General features: G+C 43.7%; 1 protein-coding gene across 8 annotated transcripts in view; it reads right to left on the bottom strand.

Annotated features, from left to right (window-relative positions):
• The window catches only part of KIF21A (kinesin family member 21A), a 186,443-nt gene extending 169,505 nt beyond the window's left edge, over positions 1–16,938 (bottom strand). For all 8 annotated transcript variants that reach the window (XM_056573651.1, XM_056573652.1, XM_056573650.1 and 5 more), the window contains exon 1: positions 16,745–16,938. In XM_056573651.1, the coding sequence (XP_056429626.1) occupies positions 16,745–16,788 (44 nt within the window). In that variant the 5' untranslated portion in view covers positions 16,789–16,938. The remainder of the gene's footprint in view (positions 1–16,744) is intronic.
• Positions 16,939–17,140: the final 202 nt, after the last annotated feature.

The following is a 17,140-nucleotide window of genomic DNA, read 5'->3' as shown; positions in this document are numbered from 1 at the left end:
AAATAATTCTGAATCTTTGGCAACAGTTGCCCTTCTAGAGAAACATCTGACCCCCGGCAATAGCCATCTACTTCAAAGAAAATAGGCCAGTCACATATACCAGTCTACATACTCGGCAGGGGTTTCGATCTATATACACCACTTAATACCAAATCACAGGGAAATTAAAATGGATGAATATGGAAGATATATCTTTTCATATGGTCTTCTTAAAAAAAATGGAAGTTATACTCGGCTTTGTCTATATACCACTGCCCTTTTCCTTACAAGTTCTGAGCCGACTATGTAACTCTGTGCTAGACCATCAGGAAGCAGCTTTGATATTAAATGGCAGCTTCAACGCAGTAATGAATGAAAATAAAGAGAGTAGCAGGGTCCACTAAGGGAAATAGGGGAAAGTCACAGTTTGCAAAATTTGTGGAGATTATGGGGTGGGAGGATGTATGGAGACTGTTATATGGCGGAAAACTGGTCTTTTCTTGTTTTACAGCACCTCACACAGGACCGCCTCACGTACTGATCTGTGTTTTGGACATCAAGTAGCTAACTCACTGTTTAAGAAAATGTCCTATGAAGCTAAAAACACTTTCGGACCACTGTCCAGTTCAGGTGGTATTGGGGTGGGAACAGGATAGTGGTAATAGAACAAAACAAATGATAATGAATCCACACTGGTTAACCCTAACTGATGCGGACAAATACATAATATCCGAAATATCCTTGTTTTGGGAGATAAGCAAAAGGTGCAACTAATATTCAGATGGTATGGGATGCCTTAAAAGCATTAGGGGGATTCTGTTTAAAGAAATCTGTTGGGGGTAAAAGTTTAAAAAACACAAAGAGGACTTAAAAAATTTAGAAATAACAGGGCAGAAGAGGAGTATTCAAATAGTCCAGGAATTTTGACTTATGACAATGAAGGAAAAACAAAGAGGATTTTCTGATTTTCTTAATGAGAAGGCTTAAAACATCCATTTTTTTCAGAGGTCAAATAAGTTTTATAGAAGGGGGAAATTAATGAAAAGTAAAATCACAAATCGGATATACAGTATCACTGTTTAATGAACAATTTGTATAAGTTTAGGGATATATTTGCTGCCCTTGAAGCAGGACAAATCACACGTGCACAATGCAGGGAGTTCTCATTTGCGTAAAGTCTGGTGAACATATGGACATGGTTAAAAAAGACTTTGGACACTAAGTATAGTTTCAAATTTACACAACTTTGGAATAAAAGGACTTTAGAAGAGTTTAATGGGCTTGGGCAAGAGGTATTTTGGGAAAGGAAGGGGTTATCTTGATCCAACACACATATATAGTAACACAGTACTAATGTTTTGAAGAAATGCAGTATGAATTTAAATTGGAAAAAGCCCATCCATTTTGGTATATTCATTAAGGAGCAGCAGATAAGGCTACTAAGGATAGGAATAGGTTGCGGGTCGAGGAGGAGGAATTTATCGAATAGTTATATGGTGAAAATAGTGAGGGGAAGATAAGGACAAAAATGTATAACAGAGGGGCGAAATAGGAAAGATTCAGAGGAGTTGGGAGCGCGAGGGGTTTCAGCTGGAAAAAGGTAGATGGGAATTGGCCATTAGAAATATTGCGCGTCTCTCAATCAACACTAATTTTAAAATCATGCAATTCAAATGTTTATGTAATTTGTACCTCTCCCCCATGGTTATAAGAAATATGGGATATAAAGATAAGGCAGAATGCCCCCGCTGTAAAATAGAGAAGGCGGATTTTTTTCATATTGTCTGGGACTATGACGACATATATAGATTTTGGAATAAAATTCTACAATGCATTAGGGGAAAAAAGGTAATTCAGGACATTCATACACTAACTTTCTCAGATTACATTGTACTAAAAATATTATTCTGAGAATACAATGTACTAAAAATATTATTCTGAGCATATGGCTCTCAGATAGATGTCCTGAAATAAATAAATATATATATATATATATATATATATATATATATATATATATATATATATAAGACTGGATTACATTAGTAGAAGGAACTAGAAAATATGAATTCCTTAAAGCAAAAAAAATGAAGAAGGCTTTGGCAAAATTCCAAAATATATATCATTCCCCCCTTTCTTTCCTCCTACGGGATGGGGTTGGGGTTAACTCAAGATTATTAGACTGTGCATAACAAAATGCGTTTTATGTAATTAATTTTTGTTAAAGGAAAATAAAATATACCTGGAAATAAAAAAGAAAATACACGATTATACATGGACCTGCCCTAATGGACTATATACACAGGCATTTTTAAAACACTTCTCTACTCTTTGAAATAGAATAGAGAGATGAGGAAGGCCCAATAGTAGGATCACTGATCTCTATGGGGAGATTTATCAAAACATGTCCAGAGGAAAGTTGCCCATAGCCACCAATCAGATAGCTTCTTTCATTTTTAACAAGGCCTCGGTGAAATGAAAGAAGCGACCTGATTGGTTGCTATGGGCAACTTTTCCCCTGGACAGGTTTTGATAAATCTCCCCCCTTGTGAGTGCCTGTACACATGAAAGCCTCTACAGACATAACTGCAAGAGGAGGGGGGGGGGGGGGGAAATCACTTTATAATTCCCTAACCTTTTTAACTTCTACATTTTATATGTGATGTGTGCACAGACATTTCACTGCTCAACACTGTTCACAGATCCAGTGATCATCAACACCCTTATAAAACAGCAAGAAAGTAAAAAGATTGAAATAAAAAATGCCTGCATGCCAAGTTTTGCAGCAATATTTGTTTCATATTTCCATTGATCTTGATGTGAATTTCCAAATGGAACCACTCTAAAAAGTTTGAGCATTTCTCATTTAAGTCAATGTACTATATAAAACAAGCATTTTGGCCACTTAGGCAGGACACTGCTGCAGCCAATTATTGAGCGCAAGTCCATATTCTTACCCCCAACACCAGAAGTGCTGAACAGTAAGCAAAGGGTGTTTTTTTGTTTTGTTTTTTAACCCAAAGTCTGAGCACAATTGTAAAAAAAAATAAAAAAATAATAATTACTTCTCAGCATACCACTTTAAGGAAATGTCCCAACATCAAGCTTGTTTCCTAACAGTACTTGTAAAACCTGAAACATATCTTTCCTAAGTGGAAAGTAAGTATTTACAGATGTCAGACTTTTCAATGTCTTCTTATTTTGACACAACAGGTGTCTATTAAGTTCACACACACAAGGCCTCCTCCTACTCCTCCAACAAGCAAGCACACGACTATAATCAGAAGAGCTTCACAGAGATGAGTGGCAAATACTAGAGCACGCCCAACTTCAGGTTTTTGATGGAGATGAAGTCTGTATTGAGATCATCTTAAAGGATGACAGGGAGCATGTCACAGCATGTCAATGCATGGGTGTTAGAATGTAACTGCACATAAATATTGATAAAAAACTAAAATCTACTTCATTGAAGTCTCATCCTATTCATGGCTTCATTACAACAGGTTTCCAAGCATCACAACAAACACACAAGGCTGACTGACAGAGAAGACCCACAAGTATGACAGACAAAGAGGCATGTATGGCATAGTGGGCGGATGTTTTATGTGATGTGGTTTTCTCAAATCACAGGCCAAAATGGAGTAAGCCACAACTGCACGCTATATAAATATCTCCTAAATAACTTATTTCATATATACAACAGACATACTGGGGGTTACTTTAAGAAGTAAAGTGTGAAGAAAACTAAAGTTTTGGACTTAGATAAAAGCAGACAAATTCCACACTGCAGTCCAGATATATGACATATATATGACAAAGTTGTTAAGAAACTAGGAACCAGGATGCAGCAAGTCATGTAAAATGATGTCACTACGCAAGGTCATAATGTGACATCATATCATCAGTCAGTAGTGTCCCCTCATCTCTGTATCACAGTCATTAGTGTCCAATCTTTTCCTTGTGTCTCAGTTATTACTGTCCCCTTGTCTCCCCCATATGTCACAGTTATTACTCTCCCCTCAACTCCCCACCATGTGTCAGTTCACTGCTGCCCACCATCTTCCCCGTGTGGCACAGTCAAAATTTCCTCATCTTTTTAATACAATAAACAAACTGTTTTACTTACCTCCACCTCAGTTCCCAAGTTGATTCCCCATTCTGCCTCCAATGTTCAGCATCGTATGTCTTTGATGGGCGCTCCAATGTTCAGCATCGTATGTCTTTGATGGGCGCTCCAATGTTCAGCATCGTATGTCTTTGATGGGCGCTCCAATGTTCAGCATCGTATGTCTTTGATGGGCGCTCCAATGTTCAGCATCGTATGTCTTTGATGGGCGCTCCAATGTTCAGCATCGTATGTCTTTGATGAGCGCTCCAATGTTCAGCAGCAGATGTCTTTGGTCGGCGGTCAAGTGGCTGCCGCAACCAATCAGCAGCCTTGCCATGACGCTCCATACAGAGCATTCCCACCAAGGCTGCTGGTTGGCTGAGATGGTCACCTGATGTGGTCGGTAATTTTAACAAAGTGCCAAAAAAAATACCCGACAACGTCTGCTGCTTCTATAACACCACAGCAGACTGCAGGTAGAATGGGGAATCAGTACACGAATGTAGGCGGAGGTAAGTAAAACAGTTTTTTTTTTATTTATTTATTTATTTTTATTTTTAAAGGATGGACACTAGTTGAAAAGGGCTGACCAAAACTTGGGCACCATCATATGATCATTATCTTCAACCTTGCATGAGGCCAAATTGCAGGAGTACATCTTAATCTAAAACACTTATTTCTGCATTTAAATATGTAGGAAGTACTCAGAATGCCAAGCTAATGGTCTCTACTGGGCAGACTAGATGGGCCAAATGGCTCTTATCTGCCGGTACATTTTCTGTTCTATGTCTCCTATAGAGAATATCCATGCAACAGTCAACTAATACAAAATAGGACATCTTTATCATAATCTGCCCCAAACATCCTGTCACACTTCAGTATTTGATGCAATCTTTACTGAATAATTTGCAAGTTAGAGAAAAAAATATACTGAATGTTCCTGTAAAGGCCTAAGGACACAGTGAATTCTAGTGCCCCTGCTTACTGCATATCAGTATACATCTGTTATACTATCCACTGTACTGTATACTTCTATACTGTATACCTCCATCTCTACAGTTCAGCGATTGCTTACTATAGGCAACACGATTTAAAGTACCGTAGTTAAAGAATTTTAATTCCTTACTTATAGTACTCACTCCAGCCGGAAAGCTCCTATTCTAGCTCCAGCTAAAACATAAAGGGGAGATTATCAAGTACTTTTGGCATTTAGCATGCTAAACACATGCCACATTGAGACCACAGTCTGTTTCATGCATGTGTAACAACAGTTAAACAACCTTAACAAAGCCTTCCTAATAAGTGACAGTCTGAATGCTCTGCCAGCCTATTAGGCAGGAACCTTGCCCAATTATGCAAAATGACTACAATATTTTACACTTACTACAGGTGAAAAATATTTCATACGGTACATACTTCAGTAGTGAAATCTTGTCAATTTTATGTACAAACACTTAGCATGACATTTCATATGCGTAGCCTGTAATGCCCAATGAAGACTGTACTGAGTTGGCACACAATGTGAATAAGCACTAAATAATGTAGAGAAAGAGTAGGGCCATTAGGAGAAGATTTGTCTTGGTGGCAAGCATTCTCTCTGCTGACCCAATACAGTACTTATATACTAAGAAACAGAATACACAGAAAGTCTCTTGTAATACTACTATTAGAAAAGTCTCCAAACTGTTCTTCCCCAGTTGGTGCATAACTACAACTCCTAGCATGCCCAGACTTGCCAGGCATGCTGGGAGTTGTAGTTCTGAAACATCTGAAGGGCCAGATATTGCAGAACTACACGTCCAGCATCCCTTACTGTCTGGGCATGCTTGGAATTGTAGTTTTGCAACAGCTTTAGGCACACTGGTTGGGTAACACTAAGCTAGAGTCTGTTTCCTAACTCAGTGATTTCAACCTGTGTGCCTCCAGCTGTTGCAAAACTACAAAACTCCCAGAATGCACTTGCAACAGCTGGAGGTACACGGGTTGAAATCACTGAGCTAGAGTTTGTTTCTTAACTCAGTGGTTCCCCACAAGTGTGCCTACAGCTGTTGCAAAACTACAACTCCCAGCATGTATGGACTGTCAGTGCATTCTGGGAGTTGTAGTTTTGCCAGGCATGTTTTCCCATGTGAAACAAGGTTTTCCCATGTGAATGTACAGGGTACATTCACACGGGCAGGTTTACAGTTTGAGCGGAAAACTCACTGTGAACCCCTGCCTGTGTGACTGTACCCTAAAAAACACTACACTAACAAATAATGAAAAGTAAAATGCTACATATACACCCCCTTACACGTTCCCCCCTAATAAAAATGAAAAAAATCTCATACGACAGTGTTTCCTAAACAGAGGCTCCAGCTGTTGCAAAACAACAACTTCCAGTATTGCCGGACAGCCATAGACTTGCAACAGCTGGAGGCACCAATCACAAACCTTTCCATTAAATTGAAAGTACTTTGTAAACCAAAGTACCTTCAAATTGATGGAAAGGCTTGTGGAGATTTCTGGACAGTCATTTCCATCCACGGTGGTCGCCGATTACCTGGAAATTTTCATCCATTTCTCCACATACAAGTGCATATATCGAATGTGGATCTGCACGACTCGAATACTCCTGGTTTGGGCATCGCAATCAAGGATCTTAAGGATTGTGACTACCAGAGGCTTATAAGGTTGTCCTGTGCCAAACACAAACTGACAAGGAGAGAATCTACTTTATATACTCTCACCTAGTTCAAACATACTGCCCAATGGGAAGCTCTGTTTTGTATTTTTTACTTTTAGTATCATTAGAGCTGTATGAAAAACTCTTACCGAATGCCATGTTCTTGTCCCAAGCTTTGGCACCAAACTAAATAAATAACCAGCACCTTATACAGTCACACTGTATCAGAACGGTGCCGTTTTGTTTTTCCTTTTCATTATTATTTATTGGTAGAGAAACTGTAAAAATTACTGCATGTGTCAACGTAAGGACAGGTTCACAATTTGCACTATGAGGTAGAGAGCTGAAGACAGCAGCAGGAAGGTCATAGTGAGATAAAACTAACCATCCCTCTGTATGTACACTCATAAAATTATTTCCCCACCCCCTCCTTTTCTTTTTTTAAGTGACAACAAACCACAGCAGCACAACGCCTTCTTCACCCTAAAAAACTATTTCATCAGTTTACAAATGGCCATCAGTACAAAATGGAGGTATGGCTAGGTTTTCTCTCACTATCACCTATCTGCTGGAGTGTGGATCTCTATACCTGTACAGAGCTGACAGATTCCCATTTGCACTGCCTCTTACAAAAGAGTGGATATGAACACAGAAAATTCTGTGAAATATCAGAAGAACAACAGAAGAAGTTAGATAAAATCTGCATTATGTTTTCTAATTGGAGCTAACTTTTTTTCTGAGTTGTGAAAATAGGACTTGCTAAATCCATTCACATGCATTATACAGACTGTATGTTGCTGTAAAGTTATGGTACCTTACTCCCAAAGGGCATGGTAATATACTAAAATCTAAAGAGATGTAAGTGAAGTAAAATTTCCAGAAACTTTAGAACGATGGACAAATTATTTTTTTCCCCAAAAAAAAAAAAAAAAAAACCTGCAAACAGTAATTTTACTAATTAATCATTTCAATGCTTGATGTTGGTCCCATCATTTGATTGAGAGAAGGAAAAGAAAAACAATAAAACAAACCAGCCCGAATTAGAAAATATGCAAACATTAGGGATGTCCCGATACTAGTATCTGTATCGGGGCCCATACTAGCCATTTGCATGGTATTCGGGGACTCGTTCAATGTCCCCGATACCAAATACGATACCTGCTGCCGCTCTGCTGCCCCGTTCTCCCGTCCTCATCATGGCATTCCATGGAGGAGCATGTGACACACACGTCACTCCACCTCCTCCACTGTGCCCAGCGTAACGCTATGGAGGAAGCAGAGCGACGTATATGTCACATGCTCCTCCATGGTGCGGACGGGAGAACAGGGCTGCGGAGCGGCAGCACTCGACAGGGTGGGGGCTGCGGTCTACAGGGAGGCTGCTACTAATGTCTGCAGGGGGGCTGCGGTCTACAAGTGGGGGGGCCCTGCTGTCTACAAGTCGGGGGGCCTGCTGTTTACAGGGGGGGGCGCTTGCTGTCTACAAGGGGGGGGGGGGCGCCTGCTGTCTACAAGGGGGGGGGGGGCGCCTGCTGTCTACAAGGGGGGGGCGGCGCCTGCTGTCTACAAGGGGGGGGCGCGCCTGCTGTCTACAAGGGGGGGGGGCGCGCCTGCTGTCTACAAGGGGGGGGGGGCGCGCCTGCTGTCTACAAGGGGGGGGGGCGCGCCTGCTGTCTACAAGGGGGGGGGGGCGCGCCTGCTGTCTACAAGGGGGGGGGGGCGCGCCTGCTGTCTACAAGGGGGGGGGGGCGCGCCTGCTGTCTACAAGGGGGGGGGGCGCGCCTGCTGTCTACAAGGGGGGGGGGGCGCGCCTGCTGTCTACAAGGGGGGGGGGCGCGCCTGCTGTCTACAAGGGGGGGGGGCGCGCCTGCTGTCTTCAAAGGGGGGGGCGCGCCTGCTGTCTTCAAAGGGGGGGGCGCGCCTGCTGTCTTCAAAGGGGGGGCGCGCCTGCTGTCTTCAAAGGGGGGGGGCCTGCTGTCTTCAAGGGGGGGGCATGTAATGTCTACAGGGGGATACTACCTACTATTAAAAAGGGGTACTCCACTGGAAAACATTTTCTTTTAAATCAACTGGTGCAAGAAAGTTATACAGATTAGTAATTTACTTCTATTAAAAAATCCCAATCCTTCCAGTACCTATCAGCTGCTGTATGATACACAGGAAGTTCTTTTCTTTTTGAATTTGCCTGACCACAGTGCTCTCTGCTTACACCTCTGTCAATTTTAGGAACAGTCCAGAGTGGGAGGAAACCTCCATAGCAAACGTATCCTCTCTGGACAGTTTCTGACATGGACAGAGGGCAGAGAGCACTGTGGTTAGGCAGAAAGGAAATTCAAAAAGAAAAGAACTTCCTCTGTAGTATACAGCAGTTGATAAGTACTGGAAGGATTGGGATTTTTTAATAGAGGTAATTTACGTATCTGTTTCACTTTTGTGCACCAGTTGATTTAAAAGAAAATGTTTTCCAGTGGAGTACCCCTTTAAAGGCAATCTTACAGCAGAGTCACCTGCACTAACTTGAATTTATAGGTAGATAGTGCAGGTGACCCGGTTTCTACCGCTGCTCACCATGTGGTCATAGGTCTCGCCGCCAATGCAAATTCCCTGTTCTGCCCAATGGAGGAGAAATCTTGACTCATACTACAGCAGCCGCCTCCATTGTACACAACAAGGAACCCACATATCATAAGGTAAGCAGCGCCAGAGATCGGGGCACACTGCGGTCAGATTCCCTTTAAAATAAAATTAGAATTAAAGTATCGGTACTCTGTCTTAAAAAAATGGTATCAGGACATCCCTAGCAAACATAATCTGTGATGGGGAAGAACAGTCAAAGGAATCAGACAGGTAAATATAGGCTGATCTGAGAGGACAGGAACATCATCTACTGTAATACCAACCAGATGGAGCCCAGCAACAACCAAACTAAACTGAAAACTTTTGCCTGCAGAGCTTTTTTTCCCTCATATTCTCAGTATTTGAATTGTATTCCAGTATTTGCTTGTTTTCAGGTGATACTGGAGAACTTTCTTTTAGGGTACGTTCACACATATGCAGATTTTATGCGCAGGATTTCATGCACATGATTTTCTGCTGCAGATTTCAATGTAAACTAAATGACTGAGTACAGCTTCTAATCAGCAGTTACAAATCCAGCGCATTAAATCTGTGCAGGATCCTGTATGTGTGAACGTACCCTTAGTTTTAATACTATGTTATAAACAGATTATTGATCATATAAAGCATATATTTCATACTCCATTCTTCCCCCAATGTTTATGTCTTTCCAGGCCTTCCACCGATTACTGCATCCAATTTACAGCAGTTTTGCATAAAAAAAAAAAAAAATTCCCATTGATTTCAATGAAAATCCCACACCACGCTAAATAAAATAAAAAATAAAAAAAGATTTAACATTGTGGAAAAAAGTGACATGACTCTCCTGCATGGATACTTTCATAAAATCCCCCTCAAAATCAGCATGTGAATCTGCACCAATTTCAGAAGACAATTTAGCAAGGAATTTGGGGTAGAACTTGCTGTTCACATGTCCTTGCTTTGTACAGTGGTCCCTCAAGTTACAATATTAATTGGTTCCAGGACGACCAGTGTATGTTGAAACCATTGTATGTTGAGACCATAACTCCATGGAAACCTGGTAATTGGTTCTGAAGCCCCAAAATATCATCCAAAAATAGGAAAAAGTGAAGATTAAACAAAAATAAGTAGATAAATAATATAGATAAAGCAAATCCCTACATATAAAAGTAAGAAAGATGGGAGCTGTAAATCACTGTCTATTTCAGTGTTTCCCAACCAGTTTTGCAAAAGCTGGAGGCACCCTCTTTGGGAAACACTGGTCTATGTAGAGGAAAGAAGCTTCTTCAGGGTCCTGTACAGTATATCTCACCTGATGCCCAAAGGAGCAGCTAACCTTGGCACAGGTAAAGAGTACAGAACATGTAATACCTCCCTGTACTGTAGGGGGCGCTACCAGACACCAGTCAGTGCATGCAGGGGTTTTACCAGTGAAATATCCATTCTGATTGGTCAGTTCTTCCAGCCCTTGACACATTTTGCAGATTCCATAGCATTGTATGTTGAGTCTGGTTTCAAGTTACAATGGTCCAGAAAAGACCATTTTATGTTGAAACTATTGTATGTTGAGGCCATTGTAAGTTGAGGGATCACTGTATCAGTATTTGTAAGCCAAAAATAGGGGATGAATGGAGTAAAACAACAGAAAAAAAAATGACACTGGTAGATCTGTGTTGCATGCCGACCACCACTAAGTTTAATAGATCCATCAGGTTTCCGATATAGTGTCCAGTACAGTGACCCCTCGACCTACGATGGCCTCGACATACGATCATTTCAACATACGATGGCCTCTCAGAGGCCATCGCATGTTGAAGGCAGCATCAACATACGATGCTTTTGTATGTCGGGGCCATCGCATAAACGGCTATCCGGCAGCGCAGACTGCTTCAGCTGCCACGGGATAGCTGCTTATGGTGCCCCGTGTGGTCCGCTGACGATCACTTACCTGTCCTCGGGGCTCCGGCGCGTCCTCTTCGGGATCCCTGCATCATCGGCGCTCTCCATCGACGTCATCACGTCGCTGCGCACGCCGTCCCTTCATCCAAGAGGAGCGGCGTGCGTAGCGATGTGATGGCGGCGACGGAGAGTGCGAATGCCGGGGAAGCAGAGGCCTTGCCGGAGTGTCGGGGACACAGCGACAGCGATGGACGGCGACATATTGGGCAGCGGTAACGAACGGTGACGGTCCGGAGCGGCGGGGACAGGTGAGTACAACTTCCTCTAACAGTGGTCTTCAACCTGCGGACCTCCAGATGTTGCAAAACTACAACTCCCAGCATGCCCGTTGGCTGTCCGGGCATGCTGGGTGTTGTAGTTTTGCAACATCTGGAGGTCCGCAGGCTGTAGACCACTGTCCTATACTTTACATTGCACGGATCCCTCAACATGCGATGGTTTCAACAAACGATGGTCCGTTTGGAACGGATTACCATCATATGTTGAGGGACCACTGTATTTTGTTATTTTAAACGGAACCTGCAACAGAGGCGCCCATTGGATGCTCTAAAGCAGGTGCAACCTACTGCCTCTACCTACCATAAGCTGTTCTGAAAACATGTAACATTACACAACCCTTATACTGTATTCACAATATCCAAAATACACAAAAAACTCAAACTCCCACATTCAGGTCAGTACATTTGTACACAGCCTGTCACTGCCAGGATTAGAGAACAACCCTTAAATCTGCCGATGATAAAACAGCTGGATATACTGGTATGAGGCCGCACATCGCTAAAACCTGCTCATCAATATTTCAGCGCTATCTGCAGTGACAATGCTTTTTTCCAGAAAACAGGAATAGTTTGCTCTCTGAGAAGCATGAATAATTTAGGCTGTAGACTGTGCCCGGTATATGTGACCGTACCCTGCAAGGTGGCTTGTATTCTGTAACACAAAGGTTATTGTACAGAAATAGATAGCTCAGTAGTAAAATGAGACTTTGCATACACAGAGATACACTGTTCCTCATACAAGGCCTTGCGTCAGCCTTCTGCATTGCCTAAAAGCATGTAGCTAGCAGGAATTGTAACTATTTACTGAAAGCTGACACACTTTTTCTTCCCTAGAGAAATTTCCTTGCAAGCTACATGCTAAAATTGTGAATACAGCTCTGAAGCTGCGGTAATGCCATTTCAGCAGGACACCGACTTCTTGAGCAACTCACTACAGGGTAGTGGTGTAGAAAGCGCAGGAAACAGATCAGGAAGTGCAGTGGGAAGCAGTACAGATAGCCTCAGCTTATCACTATGAATATGACAAATGTATAACCGCGCTAAATCGTCCGCACAGTACTAAGATCATTAGAGTAAAAGACACTCAATTAAATCAGTTAAGGTGATCTGTCACCTGGTTTGTCCCGCCCTATCTAAAGGCAAGATAATATAGAGACCCCGATTCCTGCACTGTTGTGTTCCTAAAATAACTACAGTGGAAATCATCGATGTGAAAAAGAGGCGATCCTGGTGTGGCGCTCACCCGTGCGACAGGAATGAATATCGGAATCCGATGGTAATAGTAAGTAGAGTTTACTCAGGATATAAAAACGGGACTACGCGTTACGAAGGGACACGCTCCCCTCTTCCTCAGGTCCAATCCCAGGGACTGGACCTGAGGAAGAGGGGAGCGTGTCCCTTCGTAAAGCGTAGTCCCGTGTTATACCCTGAATAAACTCTACTTACTATTACCATCGGATTCCGATATTCATTCCTGTCGTACAGGTGAGCGCCACACCAGGATCGCCTCTTTCACATCGATCATTCTACACAGACCGTCCTGCCAGACGGGAGGATCCAGGCAGCACACCATGACCATTGACCCACACCAGTTGGGCTCCTGAAGCAGTTGTAGATGTTATGCTCTAAGCGTAACACTACCAAGTGAGCACATTTCTTCTTCTTTGTGATTACCTTACCTTGTTGGTTGGGAGTAACGGCACATAGACGGGTGCATTGTCCTTTTTGTTTTACATATTCTATTGCAGTGGAAATCAGGCGCTGTGCAACTCGTATTCTTGAGCTGCTGCTCCCCATATCACTAAATAAAAACCCTTTTTTAGGAACTGTCCAGAGCAGGAAAAAAATCCCCATAGCTAACATATGCTGCTCTGGACAGTTCCTAAAATGGACAGCAGAGGTCAGCAGAGAGCACTGTGGTCATGACATCAGAGGAAATGCATTACTTTTTTGGATTTCTCTTTAGTATACAGCCACTAAAAAGTACTGGAAGGATTAAGATTTTTTTAATAGAAGTGATTTACAAATCTGTTTAACTTCCTGGCACCAGTTGATTTAAAAAAAAAAAAAAAAAAAAAGGTTTTCCACGGGAGTACCCCTTTAAGCACTAGTTATGACTGCGGCCTGTACACTGGGGGGAAAGAAAAGTACATGCACTAGAATTCTTTACATCAATTGCCCAAATGTAGTCAGATAGTGATGTCATTTTCTAAACCAATACGTGTTTGTACTGAAAACCAGAACATAATCACAAGCCAACTACAATTGGTCCATTCAGGTCAACATGGCCCATGCCTGTATACATTAGCATCCAATTTCGGCAAGCTGCAAACCAATACATGCCTGATGGCACAAACCTACCCTTAATCTCACCCACTGTTTTACTTGGTCGTATAAGTTGCGTGACCAAGCCAACAGGTAATGTTACCTCTCTATAGGGCTGTCAGCTGTTGATGGCTGAAAACTGCTGACAGATTCCCATTAAGCTAAGGCAGTAAGTTCATGTGCAGAAACACCCGGTACCTGTGTTCTAAACCAGTGGTCTCCAACCTGCGGACCTCCAGGTGATTCAAAACTACAACTCCCAGCATGCCCGGACAGCCAAAGGCTGTCTGGGCATGCTGGGAGTTGTAGTTTTGCAACATCTGGAGGTCCGCAGGCTGGAGACCACTGGTCTAGACCATGACAAGTTATGTAGAGATTTACTCATCTAGTAGTAAATCAGATACTGAAGAAACAAAATAAACCTGCCTACGAAAAGATGTGAGATGGGCAACATGTAAGTTACATTTGTGCAATAAACCTCACCTAAAAACGGATGTGAAAATGAACTTGTACCTAGTATGCAATATTCGGGTATGTTCACACAGGTCAGAATTGTTGCAGAAATTTCTCTCTGCTGCATACATCAGCATATTGTTATTTCTTCAGCATTTAAACAAACAAGACAGTTGCAGAATTTTTTGCAACAAATCTGCCACAAGTGTGAGGAGCTGCAGACATTCTGCCATAAGCATCAGATGGTTCACCATACAGTCTTACCCTCCCCTCTGATATTACTGACATTTCCTGCCCATAGAGCGTTCCCTAGAAAATGTGCACAACGTGGCCTTTCAAGTTCCAGCTGAGACTGGGCTGTCATCTGTCTATGGTATGCACTACACAAGCCGGGCTGCCTCAAGGTACCTCAGGACAGGAAAGGGAGAAACAAGATTGAGAAAGCAAAAGGTTACACACCCCTTACACACAGTCTGGCATACTGGAAGCACATAAGAAGTGCTCAACTACTCCCACCCAACATGCATTTCTCCAGCAGCATACAGGTTATTTTTAATGCATCAGACAAGAAGCTGCCAATTTGTGGTGCCAAATATTTATAGGACCAGACTAAAGATGTCCCAAGTGTATCCTGCATAATCCAAGTGTATCCTGCATAATCCATACTCCCATCATGTCCTGTATGATCTATACTCCCATCATGTCCCCTCATGTCCTGTATGATCTATACTCCCATCATGTCCCCTCATGTCCTGTATGATCTATACTCCCATCATGTCCCCTCATGTCCTGTATGATCTATACTCCCATCATGTCCCCTCATGTCCTGTATGATCTATACTCCCATCATGTCCCCTCATGTCCTGTATGATCTATACTCCCATCATGTCCCCTCATATCCTGCATGATCCATACTCCCATCATGTCCCCTGCATGTCCTGTATGATCTATACTCCCATCATGTCCCCTGCATATCCTGTACGATCTATACTCCCATCATGTCCCCTCATGTCCTGTACGATCTATACTCCCATCATGTCCCCTCATGTCCTGTACGATCCATACTCCCATCATGTCCCCTCATGTCCTGTACGATCCATACTCCCATCATGTCCCCTCATGTCCTGTATGATCTATACTCCCATCATGTCCCCAGTGTATCCTGTATGATCTATACTCCCATCATGTCCCCAGTGTATCCTGCATGATCTATACTCCCATCATGTCCCCAGTGTATCCTGTATGATCTATACTCCCATCATGTCCCCAGTGTATCCTGCATGATCCATACTCCCATCATGTCCCCAGTATATCCTGTATGATCTATACTCTCATCATGTCCCCTGCATATCCTGTATGATCTATACTCCCATCATGTCCCCAGTGTATCCAGTACGATCTATACTCCCATCATGTCCCCAGTGTATCCTGTATGATCTATACTCCCATCATGTCCCCAGTGTATCCTGCATGATCTATACTCCCATCATGTCCCCAGTATATCCTGTATGATCCATACTCCCATCATGTCCCCAGTGTATCCTGCATGATCCATACTCCCATCATGTCCCCAGTATATCCTGTATGATCTATACTCTCATCATGTCCCCTGCATATCCTGTATGATCTATACTCCCATCATGTCCCCAGTGTATCCAGTATGATCTATACGCCCATTATGTCCCCAGTGTATCCAGAATGTGGCCAGCTTTACATTGAGGACTACCACACCCAATATTCATAAGTAACATCATACTACATCAGTGTTTCCCAATCAGGGTGCCTCCAGATGTTGCAAAACTACAACTCCCAGCATGCCTGGACAGGCTTTGGCTGTCCAGGCATGCTGGGAGTTGTAGTTTTGCAAGATCTGGAGGCACCCTGGTTGGGAAACACTGTACTACATGATGACATAGACTCGATGATCTGTGGCACATCACTGGGGGGCAGAGGCTTGCACTGGTCCCTGCAGCCATAAATGCTATCAGCAGATGGGTACAAGTGGGGGCAGTGACACAGCTGCAGGGGACAAGGCTCTCCCAGTGCATTGTTTACCCCCTGCCCTGACAACACAAGAGACTCCCGGAGCAATGCCTGGTCTCAGCCTGAAGCTCCCGGAGCAATGCCTGGCCCCAGTTCCGGGCACATAGTGGCCCCAGGACAGGTGCAGAGAACCGGGGGGCCGCCGTTTACCCAGGGTGGGCCCGACAGGTGCAGCTAAATGAATGGGGCACCACGGGAGAGCATGGAGGCACGCCAGGCCTGCTCAGGTAGCTCCCGGTGTGTCCCCCGTGCATGCAGGTGCAGCACCCAGCCTCACCGGAGCGGAGGTCACAGGTCAGGAGACTGCTCCACACACCACCCCAAATACACACGTACCGGAGAGCGACCCGCACAGAGCTTTCATCCTGCGGGGCCAACATGACGCCCAGAGTCCTGGAGACGCGCTGGCCTAGTGGCTGGGGACGTTCACAGGTCTGGCTGGTCACCCCCAGCGGCTGCCATCTAACGCCACCTCAGAGAGCCCCGGGACATCGTCAGTGTGATGGGAGCCGGGAGAGGGAGGCGGAGCTACCGGGGGGAGAGCGCAGACACACACAACTACCCCCCCTGCTGGTGAAGCGCTATGACCCGCCCCGTGACGTCACCAGGCCAGCTCCGCGTCACCTCGGGCCGGTGACTGCAGGTCCTGTGCTGGGGGGAGAAACATGCAGAGTGAAGGTGACACGGTGTACCCCCCTCCCGCCTCTCCGACTGACGTCACACAATGCCCCC

This window comes from Hyla sarda, chromosome 4 (genome assembly GCF_029499605.1).
Source record: "Hyla sarda isolate aHylSar1 chromosome 4, aHylSar1.hap1, whole genome shotgun sequence".
Lineage (NCBI taxonomy): Eukaryota > Metazoa > Chordata > Amphibia > Anura > Hylidae > Hyla > Hyla sarda.
The sequence above is the reverse complement of the archived record's forward strand: the minus strand, read 5'-3'. Positions and strand labels throughout refer to the sequence as shown.